This window comes from Uranotaenia lowii, chromosome 2 (genome assembly GCF_029784155.1).
Source record: "Uranotaenia lowii strain MFRU-FL chromosome 2, ASM2978415v1, whole genome shotgun sequence".
Taxonomy (NCBI): Eukaryota; Metazoa; Arthropoda; class Insecta; order Diptera; family Culicidae; genus Uranotaenia; species Uranotaenia lowii.
In genome coordinates, this window is record NC_073692.1 from 337,298,133 (window position 1) to 337,314,646 (window position 16,514).

Sequence of the window (16,514 nt, forward strand, 5' to 3'; positions counted from 1 at the left end):
TTATAATGTAGCAACTATTTAAAACGGGGAGAATGTGGCATCTTGATATAAGTTGTCTTTGCGCTCCCACCATACAGATTAAATACGTGCCAAACTCAACCAACGATGTAGAGCAATCGCTAGCGCAACTGACCTATGCAGAGTCTAGTCAGCAATCAAGTCAGTTGTGCGGCAGTCTGGATTTGGACCTCAATAGGGTCCAGAACCGGGACTCCACATAACCCAATATGCGCATTTAGGAACACATTCTCCTATGGTCGGTTTTCTGAGTTCGATCATGAATGTTTGCCCACAGATCCACTGTCACCCTACAAATAAGAAATGTTATAAGAGAGTGAGGAAATTGCTTTATAGAAATCTTGAAATCTGGAATTTTGTAACTCAACAAAAGCTTACTAGAGGGTAGATGATAAGCAGGCTTTTTGCGCAATAGTCTGAATCTATTTGGGGTCCTTATAAAATTTCTCAAACTCTGGGGCCTCGAAAGCTTCCTTTTTGGCTCAAATCATACCCATGGTTTTTTTGCCGAATTTTAAAAACACGTTTTCATGAGACAATTTGAATTTTTATGTTCGTATCAGGAAATTAAATATTTTGTTCTGTAAAATCCACATAAATTTTGTTTTTTTTCTCTGGACCTGGGTGTGTGCCAATTAATAAATACATTAAAGGGCTTTTTCCGCTACTGATAACTTTCATACGACAAAGCTGAAATTAAAAAAAATCTTTACCTTTAATAATTTTTTTGTAATAAAACAAAAGTTAGGGTTGCTATATGATGAAATTAGTTCATCTATATGAAATTTTTTATCAAATCTGCTTCGAAATCTTAAATTCTCTCGGCGAACACTTTTTTCAGTAATGATTTTGATCAGTTTATCAAACTTATACTTCCTCTTATCTGTATTTCAGGTGGCTGCATCCTCCTCCTTCAATTTCTGCTACTTTTCGTTTTAATACTCTTCTTTTGAAAGAAACTTAGGGCCATTTAGTCGATACAGCTGTTTGCTAATTAACAAAACTTGATTATTTTTGAGCCCCTTCAAAACGTTTTTAATAGAATTTCTGCTGGCAAAACCTGAAAATAGCAAGTAACACTATCATGAAATTGAACTTAAAGTAAAATCGGTTAGTATTGATCGTAGGCTGCTAAGAGTTCATACAAGATTACTCTTTTAAGGCTTCAAAAAACAGTGAAAACCAAGGTTTTGGTTTTGAGAATTTTCGTTTTTTTTCCAAATGACCGGATTCTTGTCGATTCATTATATTTTATACAAAACAACCAGCCAATAAAGTCTCAAATAAAATTAAACAAAAAAAAAAAACCAGCAAATACATACTTTTATCTACTAGGGACCTTGCCACGAGCAAACATGGTGTAGGAATTAAATGCTGGAATTTGTTTGAAATAGCGTTTTTCATAAGTTTTATCGTTCATCAGAAATCATCTGTCACATAGCCTCGGTACCGGTTATACAGTTTACGAGCTCTAGAAAAAGCAAAAATTTTTTGTTTGAGGTTAGGTTTGAATGACTCATAACAAGGCAACACTTTCAGCTTATCGAAGAAATGTTTTTTTGACATTTCAGCGATCTACACTTAGTTTTTCGCTTATTTAACAAAAATTCTGGTATGAAACTTGACTTTCCTGATGACCCTTAACCATAGTTGCCGATCGTGTGCTTCACTCCAATGCTTGATTTGAACTTTGTGGACATTTTTTATGGTGTTTGCATACTTTTCCATCACTCACACACTGTAAATCTTTGAGTAATCAACGGTTTCGTCCGCTATCGGTTTGATAATGACGGATTTTGAGGGAAACTGTGCAAAATAATTTTTTTCTATTTCTCTTACATGGTAAATATCTCAAAAACGCGTGAAATCTAAATTTTGCAAAAATAGGTCTAAAAGTACTGATCACAGGCACCAAAATGCAGTCAAAATGCTGTCAAAATTTCGAACGTCCGATTACTAGTAAATGAGCTATAAGCAAAAGAAAGTGTCCCATTTCTAAAAGAACTAAGTTTTATCGTGATAAAAATCATAAATTAATTCTATTTAGCCTGTTTTTTTTTCGGATAGAGGCATTTTACAAACATGTCATATGTTCAAAACATATCAACCTCAAAATATTTTTTTAAATATTTTGTCTTGTCATCATTTCCCTCAATCGTGTGTAGACACATTGAATCCGCTAGGCGCATTTGAGAACCACTTGATTCCGAAACTCCATCCGATTCAAGCTGGAAGGAATCGAAAGCTTCAATCGAGAAAAGCTTCCTGAGGGTATATCAGATTCAAATCACACTCACACATCTTCTTAAATAGAGTAAACTTTCGCCTTCCTATTTCTGAATGAAATCCGGAGCTTTGGGACAGCTTCCAAATTCACATGTTTCGCGGCACGTATCCGTGCTTTGCACGAGTTCGGACCTTCTTCAATCTGCGCAAACTCGGCACTTTCATTCATCACAACCGTCTCTGGGTGGCTGTTGCCGACCGAAGCCTGGAGCTTTCCGGTGGGCTGTTGCTTTCGCGGATCTCGGCAATCGTATCCATGGCCAAACGGGATCCAACTTAACCCGAAGATGCCTATAAAAAGGATAGCACCGAATGGGTCCGACTTCAGGCGATTCCCGTCGCAGGACTGAGCAACACGCAAGCCGCGGTGCAGAACTTTTTACTTCGGGCTTTGGGGAGGAATCTGTGAGTTGCTGCTGTAGCTTTCCCAGGATCAAGGATTTCTTGGGCTTTTTTTCGGTTGTTTTGGTGATACTTTGTGAATCGCGTGGAGCATCGTGTGTGGGAGAAATAGGAAAATTGTTGCATTTCGGAGTGATTTTTTGTGATTGTCCATGAAGTGAAAAGCGTGTGTGTGCTGATTTTGTGCGTTCCAGCAAAAGGAATTCCTGTTTCTCTGTTAAAAGGATTAGCTGTGCTACTAAACAGCCCGAAGGGAACGGGCAAAATCTGCGACAAGAAGGAATTTAATTGAATTTTCTTCCCCACAGCATCCCTGCAGCGTGTATCGTCTACATAGATTTTTTTTTGCTCTCTTCCTTCATCGTCCTGTGGTGGTTTACCTTGTGCGGTGTATACGTGTTGGAGGTTTGCTGTTGCTCAACCAGATTGAGGGGAAGGTGTCTTCAGGAAAAGTTTTTTTGCTCTCTGTACTTCCAACCTGCCTCAGGTCGTACCGTGGTAAGAATTCCGGCGGATAGTGTTCCCGTGCATCTCAACTGTTCCAAGTGTAAATGCTTCAACAAAGCAGCGACTAAAAGTGTTTGTGTCGATATTGCTTCTTCTTCGATATCAAAACCGTCTAACGTCGTCCTTCGAGTGGCACCCTTAAACAGAGCGTGGGTGGTTTCCGGTAAAGTGCCAGAGAAACAAACAGAAAAAGCACAGAAGCGAAATCTTTCAACGGTACGCTCGCTCCAGTTATTCTCGGGGTGGGTAGCACGCCTTCCAAAATAACTTACCCATCGGAATCACACTCTGATGCACTGATTGGAAGCTGCTGAAGTTTTCCCGAACGGTAACGCGTGCTCATCCATTGCTTAGCCCGATCACGAAGTTTGTTTCAGTGTTGGAATAATTTTCAATTTTCAAACAGTTCATTTTGATCTCAAATCCAAAAGAAAAAAATATATCTTCAGAAAGTGCTCCCACCAAACAAAATGACTCGAGTAGGAATTTTGCCACCGAAAATGCTGCTGAGGATGTCGATGCTGCTCTTCCTGGTGCTGCATAATGTGAGTAGCTTACAAACATTATAGAGCCAAGCATAAAAAATGATTTAAACTAAAGCGACTGTAAATGATTTATCGTTGCTAGATATTAGTGGTTTTCGGCACCGGTTGCTGGGATTATTGGAATCCTTTGCCTGAAAGTAGGCTTACAATGAATAGTGGGTGTTCCAATCTCCGTAAATTATACTTTGCAGTGATTTCTACCCACGAAAATTTGGTCTAAATTTGGTATTACATATTCAGATCTCTTTAAATAAACAATTCTTCATGAACGAAAATACTTCAAAACGTAAAAATGAAAATATATAAATTACATTTCAGAGTTCAAAAACATAAATACGAGATTGGTCATCTCATCATAACATTTTTATTCGTGTTTGAAAAATTAAGAAAGCAGTTTGAATTTGGTTTTAGACTAATTAAATTACAATTGAAAATATCGTTCTTACCTCTTCCTACAATTATCGTTCCTTTAAACTTTATCATGTTACTTTTATAAACCTACCTTGCAAACAGAAAACTAATAATGTGTACAACAAACTAAACACCTGCTGTTAAAGTTTTCTCATTATTTTCTGCAGTTGCATGACACTCATCTGTATATGTGTGTGCATTTTATGAAAAAACCCGGAAAAGTGGAAAATGGAGAAAAAGAGAATATCACTCTTATTTACGAAAATTCAAAATACATATATGCGTCACTCCGACGTATCACGGCAGTGTAGCTGTTTAGCATGATATCCCGGAACATATACGAATAGACTGATTCGATTTGGGGTCATTTTTCGATTTCTCATAATTCAGCGTCTTTTAGAGCTTCGTTTTGGTTCAAAATTGATCCAAGATTTTTTGCAGAATATTTAAGAAATGTTTAGATGGATAAATTTGAACTTTTCTGTTTGTATAGGAAAATTCTATCAGGGTGGCCAACGAACCGGGAAAACCGGGATTTTAAAATGACATCGGGAAAACTGGGAAATAACCGGAAATTTGACAACAACACCGGGATAAACCTTATGTAGTGGAAAACATTTTTTTCTCTTGAAATTCTTCGTACAGAAAAAGTTGAAGCTAATCAAAAGTAAACTTTAATTCAAAATTTTACATAATAATACATAACACTAGTGTTCGGCATCGCTAACTGAAAAGTTAGCGGCGCTAATTAGACCGCTAACTCGGTCAAAGTTAGCGATCGCTAATTAAAACCGCTAAATGTTGCGTAAAAGTTATCGATCTATAATAAAGCGCTGATAGCTAATCGATAGTAGAAAGTTTTGAAAAAGATAAGCAAAACAACAAGCAAATTTTTCAACCATCTTTAATTATAATATTTACTAGAAAAGTTGTTAAATGATATCAATAGGGGCAGTCCTCGAACTTATTTTTTAATATTTCTGTACATATCAGTTGCGTCAGTCCACTTTTAGTTTTAGTAAGCGTATTTTGTGGAAAGTAAAAGAAAAAAAATTGGAATGAAATTTTTCAAAAATTCATCCGCTTATTATTTTTTTTTTTCATCAGTTATTGCAAACATTCTCTTTAGGTACATGTTTTGTTTTGTCCTAAATAGTTTTTTATCTTTTTTGACATAACTGCACTTATTTTGTTCTGGAAATTTCCATTTTCACAACTTTTTCATTTCTTTTATATTCAAAGAAGGCTTATGCTCAAGACATAAATTCAAGTGAAGGCAATTAAAAAAGACGCCCATTTCTATGATTCCAGTCAAAATCAAGGTCGAATAGCTTCTGAAATAAATCTTTGACGAAAATTTAAATACCTGATCGGATTCAAAATTTTAAATCTGAATGATGCCGAATTTATGATTTATAAGTCTACGATCAAGTTAACACTTCAAAGAGTTAGCGTTCTTCAGTTAGCGGAACTTTGTTATCCGCTAGCTGAAGAAAAATATAGCGAGAAAATTTAATTCGCTAACCGAAAGTTAGCGGACTAATGAGCGATTAGCGGATTAGCGTTTTTGTGCCGGACACTGCATAATACATAATAAGAAATGGGCACAGTTTATTCGTGTTTCCATTCTTCAATGTTCGCTTTTTCCACTAAATGTTGGAAATTAAAGCCAGAATTGTTCGGTTTGTTAAATTTTGCTCTTAAATTCTAATTTCAGAATCCAAATTTTAGATTCAGAATTAATATATAAAATTTTGATTAAAAGTTCAGGCTCATTATGATGTTTCAATTTTAGATTCTCAATACACAGATCACAAATTTGATTCAGAACTCAGAATTAAGAATGTCGAAAGTTCTCAGTCATGCATTCAGAAGTTGGACTGAAAATGCAGATGAATATTGAGACAAGATTCTGGTGTATGTTTGAGATTCAATATAACAATTCAGAATGTTTATAGATTCGATATTCAAACTCATTATCTGGATTTATCATTCTCATTTTAAAATAGAATTGAAGCTAAAACTAAGAAAATAATAATCCAAATCCATTATTCAGTAGCTAGTACACAGTACTATGATCTCAGAAATAATTATTCAAATATCATTCGAAAATCATATATTCAGAATAAAAAAATTAACTCAAAGTTCGAGTTGGAAATTAAATTTTTGAACTAATATCGACATTAATGGATTAGAATTCCATTACCAAATTTTTATTTAGGAAAAATTTATTTAGAAGCATTGAAATCACATTCCAATTTTTTGTTCAACACGGGCCTGCTAAAAACTATATCGAAAAGTGATAAGCAACTATTTAAACTAGGTAACTTAACTTAGTTAACTCAAAAATGGGTGATTTTTTTTTCCTGTGTGCATGTGTATATTTGACATGATGCCAATGATTCAAGTCTTATTTTTAATGTTGAGACAGAATTATAGATGGGGAAATATAAAATTATATCGTATTAGAACTATCAGAACGTATTAGAAAAAATCGTGTAATTTTAGACTGAAAACGATGCACGAAAACTGTACATTGATTTTGGTGTAATATTCTATTACAATGTATTTTTTCAAAAATATAATTTTTTATTGTGGCTAGCTCAGTTGGCAAGTCTGTTGTCTCCTGAGCCGATGCCCGTGATTTCGAGCCCAAGAGTAAACATCGAACGCAGTTGTACCGTATAAATTATTCAATAACTATTCGCCAACTGCATCGTTGATATAAAGTCTCGAATGCCATGAAAGATGGTAAAACGACTATAATCGAAACAAAAACAAAAAGAATTTTTTTTGAAACGTGTAAATTTAAATCGAAAACAGTGCACGAAATCGGATGACGAAAGCCGTCGTTTAAAAATACACAAGGATGTAAATTTTATGATTTATTATCGTAAATATTAGCAATCTTTGTCATACATTGAAGTTTTTTCGGTTGTCTATGAAAGAATATACCGCGTTATGCCGTTTATAATTTTAATCTTGCATTTACTTACAAAATTAACCTAAAAAAATATCACCCTCCAACACGAACAGCGCCTGCCTAGAATTTTTGTTTCATTCGATGATTCCCAGTACAGTGACGCGTCACTCGGATCCTCGGTTCCGCCCGGAACATTATTACTTTTCGGTCAGGATCACCTGTGGTTGACAAAAAAATTTCAGGAAAATCAGTCAAACATACTCGCTTTTTAGATCTAGAATAGGAGTTGTACGAGATTCAATTTCGATTGTTTTAAAATTTTCTCATGGCGCTCAGTTTGGTTTGGTCGAAGTCCGGCCATTTTATTTTATAAAAGTTTTTTTTTAAGGAATCGGGAAGTGCTGGAGCTATGTCAATGACTCGTTTCCAAATAATTTTCTTACTTGTGTACTTTGAATACGACCCGCGCAACACAAGTTAAACATGTTCATGAACTTCTAAATCAAACATATACAACTTTACATTATTTATGAAATAAAATTCATTGACCGCTTGACCGTAAAAATGGAATGTAAAATTATAGCAAACAATGTATTTTTATTCACTTTATGAAAAAAGACTAAAATAACATAAAAAAGAATTGAATATTATCCTCCTTCGAATAACACTTGTAAAAAATTAGACTATTTGCGTTTTAGTTTCCGTATATTTTAAGAATTTTTTGCTGTGTAGGTAGCGTTTTCTAGCTAGCATTTAAAATAAAAAAATGAAAACTCCAACGGTTTATCGAAAGGGCGAAAACATCATTATTATAAAATAATCGTTTCATTCTTGTTAAGAGGTTAGAACTGAAGCCTTTCAGTAAGTTAATGTTCGTAAAGAAATACCCTAATAGACTATCCGGCGAATCGCTTAAACTGTATCTGAATCGAAGTTTTTTTGTTCTTTTAATTTATTGTCTATTCAAGGACATGTTATGAAAAATTTCAGCAAATCATAAAACAAAACATTTTAAGTTCTGATTTTGATTAAAAACTTGATTTCTCGTTATCAATCTTAAAGCACACTTCAAACCCATTACGTATAAGGACGCTTAAATATATAAAATTGAACAAATTCAGAAAATTTATTACGAATATTTTATTGTAATTGAATTTCAATATACTTCAATAACTCTCTTCAATTAAGCATTTATATTTTTTTTCCACTTCACTTATTTAATAAACGATATTTCTTGATCACTTCCAACCGCTTGAAAAAAGTAATAAATGTTTAACTTCATTTGCACGTCCTTTACTTCTTCGTTTTCGTGAATCAGTTTAAATAAAAAATGTTTAAAAATTGATCAAGTTGTGTCTTATTTTTAATTGATTTTCTGTGGGGGTCCCCCCTTTCATAAAATGTGAGATTCTTGAACCTGATAAACAAACCATATCTTACCCGAAAAACGTACGGATACCAAAATTTACTTCATTTCAACCGTTCGTTTCTACGTGATGGTCTCAAAAAGAAAACGCCTTTATCTATATATATAAAAAGCAATTTCTGTATGTTTGTTTGTTTGTTTGTTTGTTTGTCCTCTATAGACTCAGCCGTCTTAAGGGCTAGAGAGCTGAAATTTGGCATGGATGCTCATTATGACCAGGAAGGTTGAAAAATATTTTTAGATTTTCGGATGACCCCTTCTGAAGGGGGTCGTCCATAGAAGACAAATATTGTTTTCGCGATATTGACGTTACTTTTCGTCGGATCGTGTTGAAAGTTTGCACATGAGTGTTTTGAAAGACGAGCAATCGATTTCAGGTGTCAAATTTTGGGTAAGGGGTCAGCCAAAGGGGTCGTCCATATTAACTGTTCGCTGTTTTTGCGATATTGACGTTATTATACATCGTATTCAGATGAAAATTTCTACACGATAGTTTTGAGTGACGTGCAATCGATTTGAGGTATCAAATTCAGTGTAAGGGGCCGGCAGAAGGGGTCGTCCATATTAAATTTTCAGTATCTTAGTGATATTGACGTTTTTATACATCGGTTTATCGATAAAATTTGCACATAGGATTTATTAGGGACAAACAACTGATTTCACTTATCCAAACTAAAATCAGGGGTCGGCCAAAGGGGTCGTCCATTCTAACTATTCATTGTTGATGCGATATTGTCGTTATTATACATCAGATTCAGACGAAAATTGGTACACGAAAATTTTGAGAGATGAGCAATGGATTTCAGGTATTAAATTCAGTGTAAGGGGCCAGCAAAAAGGGTCGTCCATATAAACCTTTCAATATTTTTGCAATATCGTCGTTATTTGACATCGAATTGGGATGAAAATTTGCACACGGTAGTTTTCAGGGACGAGTAACCGATTTCAGACGTCAAATGCTTTGCAGGGGTCGACGAAAGGGATCGTCCATATAAATGATTTTTTCACTGTTTTTAGCAATATTGACGTTATTATACCATGGATTGCTTTGAAAATTTGCACACGGGAGTTTTGAGGAAAGGGCAATCGATCTCAGTCATCAAAGATTGTATAAGAGCCCCCGAAAGGGGTTTAGCTTTTTGGCAATAATTGCGTTGTTATGCAATGATCGAGTCGATATTTATACACGTGGTTTTTTGGCACGGTCAAAGGATTTCTAATTTCAAATTTGGGATTTCAAAGTGATCGACCAAAATTTTTGCAATTATTATTTAGCAATGAATTCAGAAGTGCATCTGGAAAATGCTTGGCAATTGGACTTCATACAAACTGTTAATGACATATTCCAAGTTGAAAGCGAAACGGAGTTCGTATGGGATCAGCTAGTTTATATATATATATATATATATATATATATATATATATATATATATATATATATATATATATATATATATATATATATATATATATATATATATATATATATATATATATATATATATATATATATATATATATATATATATATATATATATATATATATATATATATATATATATATATATATATATATATATATATATATATATATATATATATAATTGTTTGGGATTTCTTACTCAAATATTACAAGATTATCAAAATATCAGAAAAAAGATTTCATGAAGAAAATCTCGGAAAACAAATATCTAAATACAGAATATTTTGTTCAAAGATTTGTTCTCTAGTTATAATATTGTTGTACTCGTCATTTAAAAATGATATGCAACATTTAACATCAGAGGGTTTCTTTGAAGAGAATAAAGCTGAAAGGTTAACCTTTTTATCATTATCTTTTTTATAGGGAAATCATATTTAGTTCGGAAATAAGAAAAAAAAATTGTATCAAAGTACCGGTGATTAACTTTTTTTATATATTTCATTTTGTTTCTAAGCAATGCGATTAAAACCCACAAACAAATATTTAGAATTCTCACTTTCAACTAATCCTTACAACTTCAAATTTTACTTTTTTAAATTTTGATTCTTCAAAGAATCATTAAAAATTATCAAAAAGTCACAATATTTTCGAGAAAATATTTTAAATCAAATACATACATATATGGAAAATCTGTATGAACTTTAAAGAAAATTTTGAGATCATTAACAAAAAAGTTCTAGAACTATCTGTGAAAATAATAGGCAACACTAGCTTAGCTTAGCTTAGCTTGATTGGCTACTCACATCCACCTTAAATTGTCAAATCCAAAATGCTTTTCAACTATAAAAATATTTGAATGAAAAAAAATAGTTTGATATTTAAAACTTTTTGGCTTTTTTAGTTGATACTTTTCGGTGAATTTGAAATCAAATAAAAACAATTCTTTTTACGTTTCGGCCTACTACCTTCAGCCATCCTCAGAAAACTATATTATAAACAAAAAACTTAAATTAATACAAAAAATTCTTCACAATATTCCATCACAATTTCACTGCACTTTTGCACTTACGATTTGTTTCGCCGCGTGCTTCCTGAACGGCTGTCTTACTTGATTTAAGTCCGGTTTTGAATCGCTTCTAGCAGCTGGCGTCTATCATTCCCGGTGTCGTCGTGATGTTGGTTGTTGTCGTCGTGTTCGGTGACGTCGTTTTTGAATCCGTCGTTTTAGTTGCGAATTGTGGCGTCTCTCTTAGTTTTTTAATAATAGAGCTATATATTTTAGAAATTTCAATCGAATCTTGCTTGATGTTTACTGTTCTTCCTTTTTTGAGTTTTATGTGTAGTGTTTCAGCTGTTTTTCGTTTTCCTTCTTGGTTTACTCTTTCTAAAATATATGCTTTGTCGAAGTTAAACTTATGGTTCTGTTCTATGGCATGTTGTGTCAATCCTGTGGCTCTGGTGTTTTGTTTGAGACTCGTTTTATGATTTTTAATCCTTTTTTCCAGAGTTTGAGATGTTTGTCCACAGTATTCTTTCCCGCATTCACAAGGAATTGAATATACCACATTTGTCTGTTTTAATTTTGGAATTTGGTCTTTCGTTTTTGTGAATAAACAGGTTTTAATTTTGTTGATTGGTCTCGAGGATGCAATTATGCCATGATTTTTTAGTACTCTACTAACTTTTTCGCTCAATCCAGGAATGTATGTTAGTGAGACGTATTTTCCTGGATTTTCCGTAGTGCTGTTGCTTAGCGAGTTGTAAATAGCATCTACCCTCTTTTTTAAAATGTATTTGATGAATTCATCTGGGTAATTATTTAAATGAAGTATTTTTCTAACTTTATTGATGCTCATTTCACGTTTTTCAACGTCGCTAAGTTTTAGTGCCCGGTCAATCAATGCAATCGCTGTGTTCTTTTTGTGTATATATGGACTTTCTGAATAATAATCCAAATATCTTCCGTTTTCTTGTTTGGTGTACCAGTTTTTCTCAATCTTTCCCTGACATCTAGAAAGTTTGAGATCCAAGAAACGCAATGAATTTTCAGTTTCTTTTTCCAGCGTAAATTTTATGCTTGGGCATTGACTGTTAAATTCGGCTAGCACGCAATCTATGTCGTTTTCATAACCTACTATCAAACAGTCATCGACGTAGCGTTTGTACATCACGAGGTTGATACCTTTATCTCGTAGGCATTGGATGGCGGTTTCCTCAAGTTGTTCCATCAAGAGAGACGCTACTACCGGGGATAGAGGAGAGCCCATCGGCGTGCCCATGCGTCTCTCTTGATGGAACAACTTGAGGAAACCGCCATCCAATGCCTACGAGATAAAGGTATCAACCTCGTGATGTACAAACGCTACGTCGATGACTGTTTGATAGTAGGTTATGAAAACGACATAGATTGCGTGCTAGCCGAATTTAACAGTCAATGCCCAAGCATAAAATTTACGCTGGAAAAAGAAACTGAAAATTCATTGCGTTTCTTGGATCTCAAACTTTCTAGATGTCAGGGAAAGATTGAGAAAAACTGGTACACCAAACAAGAAAACGGAAGATATTTGGATTATTATTCAGAAAGTCCATATATACACAAAAAGAACACAGCGATTGCATTGATTGACCGGGCACTGAAACTTAGCGACGTTGAAAAACGTGAAATGAGCATCAATAAAGTTAGAAAAATACTTCATTTAAATAATTACCCAGATGAATTCATCAAATACATTTTAAAAAAGAGGGTAGATGCTATTTACAACTCGCTAAGCAACAGCACTACGGAAAATCCAGGAAAATACGTCTCACTAACATACATTCCTGGATTGAGCGAAAAAGTTAGTAGAGTACTAAAAAATCATGGCATAATTGCATCCTCGAGACCAATCAACAAAATTAAAACCTGTTTATTCACAAAAACGAAAGACCAAATTCCAAAATTAAAACAGACAAATGTGGTATATTCAATTCCTTGTGAATGCGGGAAAGAATACTGTGGACAAACATCTCAAACTCTGGAAAAAAGGATTAAAAATCATAAAACGAGTCTCAAACAAAACACCAGAGCCACAGGATTGACACAACATGCCATAGAACAGAACCATAAGTTTAACTTCGACAAAGCATATATTTTAGAAAGAGTAAACCAAGAAGGAAAACGAAAAACAGCTGAAACACTACACATAAAACTCAAAAAAGGAAGAACAGTAAACATCAAGCAAGATTCGATTGAAATTTCTAAAATATATAGCTCTATTATTAAAAAACTAAGAGAGACGCCACAATTCGCAACTAAAACGACGGATTCAAAAACGACGTCACCGAACACGACGACAACAACCAACATCACGACGACACCGGGAATGATAGACGCCAGCTGCTAGAAGCGATTCAAAACCGGACTTAAATCAAGTAAGACAGCCGTTCAGGAAGCACGCGGCGAAACAAATCGTAAGTGCAAAAGTGCAGTGAAATTGTGATGGAATATTGTGAAGAATTTTTTGTATTAATTTAAGTTTTTTGTTTATAATATAGTTTTCTGAGGATGGCTGAAGGTAGTAGGCCGAAACGTAAAAAGAATTGTTTTTATTTGATTTCAAATTCACCGAAAAGTATCAACTAAAAAAGCCAATAAGAATCAGCGGTGATCAAAGCTCGTTAACATATTTAAAACTTTGTATTTTTAGTAGCTGTGAAAATAATAGGCAACACTTTAGAAAATTTACAAAAGCATTTAAGGAAGGTGTTTCATCAATGATTATTTCCATTGAAGACAGAAGGCAGTTTTAAGTTTTTGGAAGGAAGTTACAGTTTAATCATTCAATAAAATATCATTTTTTCTTTTTAATTCATTGTTTCTGTAGACATATTTGGGCGTAGTTTTAAAGAAAACAAAAAAGATTACAAAAAGAAGTGGAAAAAAAGATTACTAGTTTTTTTTAAATAAAGATTGATAGTGTGTAGCTTTGTTAACTGTTTGCTAGAAAAAACAACTTTTAATTATGAAAGAAAGAAGTTATTTTGATGTGCACATCAAAATAACTGTGCTAAAAACACTACTGTGCTATTCCCGGCTCTCGTAAAAATTGACGTGATAGCGAACTATGCGAACAAGAAGAAGAATATGTGCTTCCTCGAAAATAGTTACGTTTAAAAATAAAGTTTTAGTTTAAAAGAATTTTTTAAGTATTTTCATTTATTTTTCATCGTCAGTTATCACAACGTGTTTGATAAAGTTCTTCAAAACCTGGTTAGATACATTTTTTTCATTCTTATTTCAATATGATTTTCGAAAATGCACTTCAGAAATTCAATTTAAGGTTTTTTTGAGTAGAAAAAATATAATGATGAATTTGATAATTTTCCTAATTATTTGAAAAAAAAACCTTTCCAAAAATGCGTTTGTAATTCTTCAACAGTGTTGCTAGTTATTTTCATAGAAGATTCTAGAAAAATGTTATTGGCAATTTCGCGTTTATTCCGCAGAACCACATAAGAAAAGATTTTACTAATTACAGGACCGTGCGAAGAAGGCCGCCAACATGATCTTTAATCTGGCGGTTTCCGCTTAGCTAGAACATGCTGTAGATGACTGAACATCGCATGAAACCTCCACAATCTGGGTAAGGGCCGAATGGTCTCTACGAGTAAAAGTCGAATTTCGCTATCTAACGGCATCGTGCGCCATCTTGAAATCCAAGATGGTGGCTTTCAATTAGTTTTAAAATGTTTTAAAACGTTCGTCGCCATTGGACACTTATTCGGGTAATGGGTGTATTTCCTGGGAGGCTCCGTCACATAAAAAACGTGTGACGCTCTCTTAGCCACACGTGCAGTTTAGTCACACGTTGCAAATCTTGCAGTTCTCCCTCCTAGTTTTTTCGCTCCGAGTATTTCTTTGGGTCTGGATAGTTAAAACTTAAATAATGAGCGTGGCAACGAACATGTTAAATAACTGAAAATCGCATGAAACCTTCACAATATGACTATTTGGTTAAAGGGGTTACTTAGAGTCGGTTTAAATCGGATATGATAAAAAGTCCGACATATTTGCCAATTTGTTCTCCCGCGCGGGATTCAAGTGAGAAAACATCTTTGTTCTACTCTCTGCTTAAAATCAGATGGTTCATTTGGAAAAATTGTCCAATGAGAGAAGCAGCAAATATTGTCGCTGGCCACATTAAAAAAAAAAAACAAGGTAGGATTCTCCCTCGAGTAATCAACTCATTTGAATATAAACAAATGACCTCTTTGCAATCTTAGAACAGGATGCAAGGCGATAAGCTTTGCGTGCGTGAGATAATGCTGCATTCACCGAGGCTCACTAGCAAGATGGCTAGCAATGACGTCATTATCGGGAACATATCATCTTGTGTTATTGTTTGCATGTATTGAGAGCTAAACTTGCGCTCTCTTGCATACTTTCAGGATGTACGAAAAAGGTGTTAAATATCGTCCAATTTGTACAATTCTTATCGCTAAAGCCAGAAGTTAAAAATATGAATGAACATATTTTGGCTCTACTTTTGTACTCTACCTAAATGATGTTTTTTCGAGTCTTTTGCGATGATTCTATAATGTATATGAATAGGATAACAAAATTTGTAGAGAAATATACCTACACAAATGTTTGTTGGGTTATACCTTGTTTTATTTGGTCAATTTTCATATGAAACCATTATTATGACCAAGGTTTTCAAAATATTCGGTTCGCCGACTTTCAGAGTAAGCTGGCGAGGAGTGCAAACATAAGAATATTTGCTCAATTGTGTAATGGTTTATTGGTAAACCAGCTCAATGAGTTCCGCAGTTTCAAAACCAAAATGATCCAAATGGCTGAATAGCGAATTTGACATACAGTAACACCTCCTATATATACGCACCTTGCTTATGACTGTTCAAAATAACTGTGCGTGGTCTGCATATGAATGATTCAAGCCTCTAGTTTTTTCACGTACATTTTTACTTGAGATTATTGATAATGATTTATATTATTTGTATTCCATAAACGCACATTTTTTTATTCATTAAATTGAATTTATTTATTTAAAACAAATCAAGTATGTCACCCTTTATTTATATTCACTTTGAAGCAGTTTATTTCCAGTGCCAGCCATTTGTCCGAATGCTAATAATTGAATAACAACCAACATTGAATTCAATTTTCCAGCAACCTCCACAGAACCAAATGGGCTCTGCCTGTTAGTTGTGTGGTCTGGCCATTTTCCAACGATCGCGCGTCATTGCGTTGCGAATGATTGTGCGGTTATTACAGTTTGCACGAACGACGACTTTCTGCCTTTGAAGACTCTCTCGCTTCTCACCCCCTTTATGGTTGCCTCATAACTAGCAAGTAGGTACCAGAGCTCTTAGTTGTGATCTTACCCGTTCAGTGGCAATGGAATCAATTTTCCATTACCAACGTCAACCGTTTGTGTTTGTGCAATTCGATTGAAATCAATTTCATTTTATGGGCACTTTTCCTATCGTTGGAATTGACACGGACAAGGACACAGAAACAGTTTCAAAGTGATGTCTTTTCAAGTTGTGTTTGGTAACATAATTGGTTCTAA

At 34.1% G+C, this 16,514-nt stretch overlaps 1 protein-coding gene across 6 annotated transcripts in view; it reads left to right on the plus strand.

Moving 5' to 3' along the window:
* Positions 1-2,626: 2,626 nt before the first annotated feature.
* Positions 2,627-16,514, plus strand: part of LOC129748824 (uncharacterized) — a 156,567-nt gene continuing 142,679 nt past the window's right edge. For 2 of the 6 annotated variants that reach the window (XM_055743579.1, XM_055743584.1), the window contains exon 1: positions 2,637-3,758. In XM_055743579.1, coding sequence (XP_055599554.1) covers positions 3,684-3,758 — 75 coding nt within the window. In that variant the 5' untranslated portion in view covers positions 2,637-3,683. Of the gene's footprint in view, positions 3,759-16,514 lie in introns of all 6 variants that reach the window. The other 4 variants (XM_055743580.1, XM_055743581.1, XM_055743582.1 and 1 more) reach the window with 4 other exon arrangements.